At 33.2% G+C, this 8,802-nt stretch overlaps 1 protein-coding gene across 1 annotated transcript; it reads left to right on the top strand.

The window, feature by feature from the left end:
* The first annotated feature begins 4,717 nt into the window (after window positions 1-4,717).
* LOC124372670 lies at window positions 4,718-5,755 on the top strand. The gene is made up of 2 exons (XM_046831080.1): window positions 4,718-4,994; window positions 5,315-5,755. Exons 1-2 carry the CDS (start codon window positions 4,791-4,793, stop codon window positions 5,753-5,755), a joined length of 645 nt encoding a protein of 214 aa, XP_046687036.1. The 5' UTR covers window positions 4,718-4,790.
* The last annotated feature ends 3,047 nt before the right edge of the window (window positions 5,756-8,802 follow it).

The raw sequence follows: 8,802 nt of genomic DNA, 5'->3' as shown, positions 1-8,802 counted from the left end.
ATCAGAGTTACGTGGTGCAACATGAGTGTCGACGTCATAAACCAACGGATATAATGGTCTGAACCTCAGCATCCTTTTTCCCATGTGACTGATGAATTTTCTTTTTAACGAATAAAATCAAGGAAACATTTACCGTATAATTGCATTCGGATTTCTACGACATTCATGTGAAATGCCATTTCGCTATTAAAATAATACCACATATGGTACAATACGTATGTTAGAGAGCCCTCTCTTCTCTAAGGCCTCTTTTAAATCAACTGCGGTATACAAAGGCACGTTTTTGATGATAATGTGATACATCTGTACTTAACTGTTGATATAAATATTATTGTAGTTATCATATAGAAAATGTATCTTTTAACGTTCGGTTTGAGATTACACATTCGTACACACAATATTACATAAGGATACGTTGGTTCAAGATAGAGTCAATGTATTGAGAGTCTTCGTAATGATAATTGACTTACAGTAATAGTCTGGGTGGTGAGAGATGATTTTCACTATATACTAACAACATACTCTTCAATTGAACTTATTCCACTGTTATCGCCTACGGCCAAAGGTCCGGTGACTGATGGCCCAAAGCTCGAAGAAAACCGCTGGCCGAATGCCAACCCGTTCTCTCTCCTTCATCACTGATGGATATAGAGCGGTGACTCTGTTGGGCCTACAAGATATGTCTTAAAGCTCCTTAAAAGCTTTATATTTGTTAAAGCTCCACTTCAAGGAAGCGGAGGAGAACATTTCAAACGTGACAGGACCTTTCACGAATGTTTCACACTCTATGCATCGAGACTCTGAACTAGTCACTATTACTTTATCAGCGATTAAGTACATGCATGGAAGAAAGTAGTAAAGAAGATGGCTAAGCTGGCATATCAGCAACCGGTACGGACTGCAAAAAAGCAGAAGTCTCGGAAGATTCACAGTAGCTAATATTGGGGTGATTAAAATACTGTAGCTAATAGTGGGGTGATTAAAAAAAATACTCAAAGTAATTTTTCAGGTTCTCACCTGTGTGTGGAGTTAAAACCCACCAAACAATTCAAAAAAATCTAATGCCATTTTCAAACTATTGCTATGGTTATTTGCACTATTTTCTAGAAAATAGTTGTACCTTTCCCCAGAAACGTCATGGAATTTTGTACTATTTATTCTTTAACTTTATAACCGAAAAAGGGTTCTCATTTCACTTGAAAAACAAATTAAAAACTAAAATGACTAGATATTCCATTGTTTCCCACATTACGGTCCGAACAATAATAAGGCTTTTATAACTTTAAACTATAAACGATTATTTTTAGATGTTGCAATAATTTATAGGAATATTCCCCTTATACGGAAAGTCGATAGAAACTATGCAGGATTATTCATAGTCGCTAAAAGACTTCTTAGTTCTAGCGCATTATCTATATTTCATTCACCGTAACAAAAAGCAAAATCTTGTATTGATATGCAAATATCTTAGTCGGAAGTACGTTTAAAAACAGCAAGAAGTCGAATATTATTGATCTTTTGGAATATTTTGAAGACATTCAAAGGCCTTCATCATATTACATCATTAGTGATGTTAATCAATAGTATACGAGTTTTCAATTTCCATGCAAAACAGTTGGCAACAGCTAGTTTTTAAATATTAATAATTGTATTATTTAATTGCAGTTATACTGCTTATTACACCCTAAACTTAATTTCATATCTTACAATATCAATACAATTAAATACGCTAATTACGCTGTCAAGAGTGATTTACGTAATGTCTAATACCTCCTAAAATAATTTTTACATTCAGCGTTATTATACTTAGAAATATTTTCTGATTGACATGTTCCATTGCATTATTTTAGTATTAAATAGAAATCGTGTTAAAATATTTCACGCAAACACAGCGAAGAAATCGGTCTACTTATAAAAACGATTGCACATATTCCCTATAGTTTGTTCGTATAGGCAGGCCTTATGTAGCCTTTATTATGTAGTTCAGTTGAGTATTTTTTGTTTTGTTTTATTGTATGCATATTGAAATATTTGGTATGTCTTTGACGAATACTTACTTATGCGAGTCACAACGCTCTGATATTATTTGTTTATTTTACCCTAAACTCCGTAGTGACTCTTCGTTTTTAGTTTATTCACCTGTGTAAGATATCATATATACTTCTTATCCTTTCACTGAAGATAATAGATTGTACACAATGAATACTAACGTTATCGAAAATTAATAAATGCAAAGAAATAAAAAGGCTTTTTTTTTGTTTTTTATAATAACTTACATTAAGTATGACGTATAACTATACGAATTACGCAGGGTATTACATAAAGTACTTAAGTAATGAAAGAGGCAAGCACAAAGCAGCGACTGGACAGTGCTTTACAGGCAGTTAACGTTAGATATTCGCTAGGATTTATTACAAAGACCCGTGGACTGCATTAAGCTGATTACTGCTGTTAATTTGCCCGAGATTAAGGGGATAGAATATCCAGCTGGCCAGCTTTTAAAGTGATTGTCTTGGATAATTTATACTATACCTCATCCAACACTAAATAGCAAAATACTATACAACTGTAATCATTAAGTACTTTACAAAAAGTAGATATAATTACAGATATTTTTAAAAGTAGTATGTTCAATATTATGTGAGTAGTGTACCATGAAATGATTAGTCTAGATGCCGAAAACCAATTTACATTGTATAAGCTTCCAAAACTAGTTTCTTCAAATCTATGGTGTTTTTCCTTTGTATGTCAGATACACACGTTTAACTAAACGTCCACCTGAAGGTCAAAATTAATTGGTATAAATAGTGAAGAAAGAAAATTATGTCTGAAATAAATTTTTTTTAGCTCGAGATACTAAACCCAACCATACACGTTAACAAATGTTACTTAAGAGTCAGTTAACCATATTACTTTCAATTGCCATCTTTTATTGTTTTTACATGGGTCTGGCGGTGATATAGCTATTATTTTTGACTGTTGTGAAATTTTAACAATATGAAGCTTAGGGAAATATGATGTAAAATATGTTACATATCTTTGGCTTTTATAATTTCGTTAGTTTTTTAATTTTACACCTATTAAACTTGTCCCTTTCAACCTCAATCAAAACCAGGGTGACTAACGATCCATTTCTTACGTATAAGACGTTTTCTTTTAGCTATAGTAAAACCTGGCTGCATGCCTACACAGTGGTTATCTCTCCGCTCTATGACATGAAATAAGAGGAATTTACTAAAAAACTTATAATAATGAAAGGAAAATGGCCTTACTTATTCTCAGAATTCAGTTAGCGGCTTTGAAAATGAATGCTGTCTCTACAGATAGCATACGTGATGACTTTATCCCAAACATATGTCATATATCAGAATATACGGTATTAAAAAGGTTCACGAAAAGATGTTTGGAAAAAATATCTTATAGGAGTTACCAGAAACCAATGGAGGTAGCTCGTTATGTTGCCTAAATATATATGTATTATTTTTATATATATGTATATATAAAGTTTGTAACAAAATACCACCCAAGATTTTATAGAATTAACATTATTCTTCGAGTAGCATACATTTTATTGCACAGCTCTGTTTCGCCTAACAATAATTTAATATACATTCCAAATGTAAGATTTAGAAAATCACCAGTTTCTACTAGAAAGATATTTTAGTACGCCCAACATTGCAATGGACACAGGTGAACAACATGTGATCTACTTCAAATACATTTATAATTAGTTCTACACAAAAAATCGTACAGTATATTTGAAGACTAATGAAGTAAACCAAACAATATTCTTTATCAAATTTAGTGCAAGTTATGCCCTCAAGATTACATTGGATCAACAATTCATTTAGAACGAGGATGCAGGACATAAGTATGATTATAATCATAAAAAGAACGAACCTCCTGTACTGCCCTGCTAAGCGAAAAGACCGTAACTGACAAAAAATTAAGGAATTTGAGGTTAGAGGTGATTTTTATGTTATTGACAACGAGGAATCCAAAAAAATAAGCTAAAAGACCGTATCTACAACAGTTTTTGAGATAATCAATATGAAATATACCGTAACTACACTTCAATTCTGAATTTCTAAGCCAAAACACCGTATCTACTATGTCTAAGCAAAATAAACGTATGTGCGGTGCAGATACGGTTGTTTTGCTTAGTCTCGTGCAGATACTGTTTTCTTGCTTAGAATATCTATTACGTCACATGTAGTTACCCATTTGGATTAACTTTTGAGACGTGTGCAATTAAGCTTGACTTTGTTAATAGTGTAACATTTATAGTGTAAAATGACATCAAAAAATACGCAAAATGAATAACTAATTAACTATTATACCTCAGCTGAATTAAGCCGTAATATAACCTCAAAACAAAATTGGTTTAGGTTTGAAGTGAATTTCTTTATAAGCTCTGAATTTGTGATTGGACTGTGAGTTTGAAAACCTTGAGAAGAAGTGTTTGATTCAGATGGTTTAAAATGGGTTATACATGTAATGTGTGTAAGAAATCATTTTCTAGATGCGCATTTTTAGTTCATAACTCTGACAGCAAATGCAATCCTGCCCCTAAGGAAGTTTTGCCAGTTAGGCCTAGGCCTAGTACATCAACATCGTTTGAGCAAGTAGAACAGGTCTCTGCCATCTACTTCTAGTAATGCAGATGTAAGTACAATATTGATTAGGCCTACCATAATATAGTTTTAATCCTGGCCTAGAAATAGAGCTTTTAAAACAAACTTAATTTATCAATATGCAGAATTAGTCTAGATTAAGCCACTGTAGCCTAAATGCTTTTTGTTTGCTGGTCCCTGCAAAAATTATTTACAAAATTATTATTTTTTCAGCCAAGCGCTCCTACAGTTCTTCAAAACGGATCACTTTTTATGGTCGTCCACTTGAACAATGAGGAAACACGTAGTAGGCCTTATGCTAATTTAACAGAAGTTGATATCAGACATGAAGAGTCTACGACAACTACAGATAATAAAAAGGTAATTTGCTTAATCTACTATGCCCTATCAAACTGATAGCCTAAAATATATCGGTAATATATATTTATTTAATTCAGTAAATAAAATAAATAAGCGAACTAGTTGAATGTAGGCCTACCAACGCCTCATATTTTGTTAGCTTTTGTAGGGTTATGCAATGTTGTCTATAGGCAACTTTTATGTTTGATTTATACCTTACTACTGTCATAACTCATTGAATTACCAAATATGTAAATTGCATAGGATGAAAATATAGCCTACATGAAAAAATATATAAAATATAGCCTTAATGAAAAACTCATTTATTTCACTTTTTGCAGAGCTATGAATCAAATGAAGACAATGCCAGTGATTTTATTGAAGATTTGTTTGATTTATTGCCTGAAGCGGCAGAAGAACAACAGCTACAGAATGTCGACGTGCTGTTTGACATAGCTCCAGATTTGGTAGAAAATGTTGCCATTGTAGTTGAACAAGTCAACCCAATAGAAGTAGCGCCAACAGAGGAACACCAGCAGATGGAGACAGCAGAGTCGAACTTAGAACATAATAATACAGCTGCTTTGCTCGAGGGAAACAGATTGAAGCTCCTAAAGGGTTCACCAAAAATGGGAACCCGAGGAAAAAGAGCTGCGCCGAGGTGTAAAGAAGACATTAAATCAAAACGTGAAAAAAATAAAGATAACATGCACTTCAGCCCCCATGTAATAATACATGTAAAAGAAAATGCACGACCAAACTTACAGAACACAGAAGAATGAAAATCCACGAACACTTTTGGGCTATGGAGGAAAATGAAGAGAAAAGTTTTTATTTTAGGGCACATTGATAAAAGCAAAGTTAAAAGGAAAACACACCCAGAGGAAGAATCAAGGAGGGGGAAAAAACATTCTTTTACTTCCTTACAGACAGTGACGGAGCAAGAAAGATGGTTTGTAAAACATTTTTCTTATCCACACTCGGCTACAAAAAAAACAATGACATGTTCATTACTAATGTTTTGAACAAATCAACTGATGGCGTTTTACCGAAACGCGATCAACGGGGAAGACACCCCCCACATAACCTTGTGGATAGGAGTATTATCAAGGATCATATTTTAAAATACAATCCATGTATATCACATTATAGGAGAGAACATGCTCCTAACAGGAAATATTTGCCCTGTGAACTGTCAATAGCAAAAATGCACGAAAGAATTAATGAAAGGTCACGAAGCAGAAGAAAACTTTCATTGTTCATACGACTTGTATCGAAATGTAATATCAGAAATGAACATTTCCTTTGCAAAATTGGGCCACGAGGAATGCGAAAGATGTGAAAAGTACAATCTACACAAACAAGATCATGGCCAAATCGATGAACTTTTGTGTCCGGAATGCAATGAATGGAAAGATCATAAAAAGAAATATACTGAAGCCCGAGAAGCATATGAAAAATCAATTGATAAAGACAATTTAGATAGTTATAGGCCTTCTGGTACAGTTGTCCTACACAATGGACTTGCAGAAAGTTAATAATGTTTGCCTCACATTGAACAGTTCAAAGAAGCAGTGTTTACTCGTAGAATTTTCAATGAATCATTTGTGCCTGTTGGAAAAAACCAACCATGGATCCTTTTGCATGCATCTGGCATGAGGGAATTTCCGGTAGGAAAAAGGAGGACATTGCGAGTGCATTAAATTCTTTTATCATGCACAAAGAGAGATGCAAAAAAAATACACATTTGGATGGACAATTGTGCAGCCCAGAACAAAAAATTGGGCTTTGTTTTCCTACCTGACAGGATTGGTAAATTCAAATGATATTGAAGCTAATGAGATTGTTTTAAACTATCTAGAGACAGGACATACATTTATGTCTGCAGACCATTTCCATCACCAAGTTAATAAACAGGTAAGCAATGATACATTTGAATTTAGAACCTATTATATTACAAGTACCTCTACTTTTATAATGTAAATGTTATAAAATTAAGTAATCTTTTACGTTTCCACTTTCGGCGCAGCTTTTTATTTGTTTCTTTTTCCTTAAGTTATTCAATTTTTAAATTTTTGTATTGTTTCAGATAAAGTCAAAAGGAAAAATGTATGATTTTGAAGACTTCAAAGATGCTGTCAAAGCTAGTAACTCTGGAAAGGTTACTGTAAAGAGCATGGAGCATCAGGACTTTTTCACAGAATTTAAACTATTCTTCACAGTATAAAATTATGCATAAAGTTCCTCGTCCATATCTTAGTGAAATGGTACATGTTCTTTTCCAAAGAGGATCTTTTGACATGTTCTACAGAAAATCATTCAGTGGGGAAGTCTTTCAATTGTCCTTTTTAAAAGCAGGATTTACGAAGAAGAGAGAAGTTCCAAAACCAAATACAAGAACCAGCCCCAGAGGTGTGAACAAAGAAAAGAAACAAGACATTATTAAAAAAACTTGTGCCTTTGATGCCTCCCAAACAGACATGGCTTTTGGGTTGATCTAGCAGTGAGTGAGGAGCCTGATCTAATCACAGAACATGACATTGACTGAGTTGTATAGACAATATTCATGTAAATTTCTAAAAATGTGTGTAACTTTGTCATCATAGTAATTAGAAGTCTCATTTTATCATTTAAAACTAACACTAGATAAATATTATGTGACTTGTTACTGTGTTTAGCCCTACAATCATGCTGTTGAAATCGCATAGAACAAGAAGCCAAAAAACCGTATGTGGCAGATACGCTTTTTTGGCTTAGAATCGCTTAAGGTACACTTATGTAACTACAAGTATTTAAATGATAAATGAATTTTTTTACTTCATAAACTATATTTTAGATTCTGGATACAATATTACAAATTGCCTCAAAAAACCAGAACTTAATATTTAAATCTACTGCTTGGCAATGAGCAAAAGAGTAAAGTCAGCCTAGCTCAAAATAGGCCAGATGTCAGATACCCTTTTCTTCCTTAGCAGGGCAGTGTAGTGCAACATGGTTTAAAAAATAATTGAAATTTTGAAGAAACATATACGGTAAACCAATTAGAAAGATATAAGAAAATTTAGTAAAAACGGTCATAGAACGATGGAACAAGCCTATCAGCTCGTCACCAAATCAAAAATTTCCAAATGGATTATATTTAAGATGACTTAGTCAACAAATTGAATTTATAAAATCAAATCATATATTTACCATCCTACATAATTCAGTCTTAATTTTAATTTTCTGTCTTGCTGTTTATGTTTATTGTATTCTTATAACCCTATTTATAGTCTTTAATTTCCTGAAGACGGTTTAAGCCGAAATATAAAAATTTGTTTAATATCTTCCTATTTCTCATTGAAAATCACACGCACGCACACACTCACACGTACAAGCTGTCCAAAAAGTCCCATTCGGTTAAATATTTTTCAAAATATTTAAAATAGAGCTGCAAAACCTTACACAAAGTTACTGGACATAAAAATCTATTTTATCACATATTCAGTGATCCGCTACTTCCTCCGGGGGGCGGCCCGCTAGGAGTCAGAAGAAAATTTTCAATGTAAGCATAGGTTAATCAAATAAAAGGTCTTTATTAGTAGAGTACAGAGCTGCAAATCTGACCTCAAACGGATAACCGAGTCAAAAATGACAGCCATTCAAAGATAGCTTGAGTTTGCAACTTAGGTTAATGTAAAAAGATACACAGATTAGCTTTTTGATTTTAACTTTACTACCCAAAACTGTTTACAATTAATTGTTGTTGTAGAATAATAATTTTCATTATTTGAAATGATGTAGGCATTAGGATATTACTACTTACAGAGAGCCTAATATATTAGAGAGG

Source organism: Homalodisca vitripennis, unplaced genomic scaffold, assembly GCF_021130785.1.
Source record: "Homalodisca vitripennis isolate AUS2020 unplaced genomic scaffold, UT_GWSS_2.1 ScUCBcl_3742;HRSCAF=9469, whole genome shotgun sequence".
Lineage (NCBI taxonomy): Eukaryota > Metazoa > Arthropoda > Insecta > Hemiptera > Cicadellidae > Homalodisca > Homalodisca vitripennis.
This window is presented reverse-complemented; position numbering and strand designations above follow the sequence as displayed.

Excerpts from the sequence above, each read along its gene's own strand:
- LOC124372670 (XM_046831080.1), top strand. The coding sequence starts at position 4,791 with ATGCTTTTTGTTTGCTGGTCCCTGCAAAAATTATTTACAAAATTATTA. Across the intron at positions 4,995-5,314 it reads CAACTACAGATAATAAAAAG|AGCTATGAATCAAATGAAGA; the intron begins GTAATTTGCTTA and ends CACTTTTTGCAG.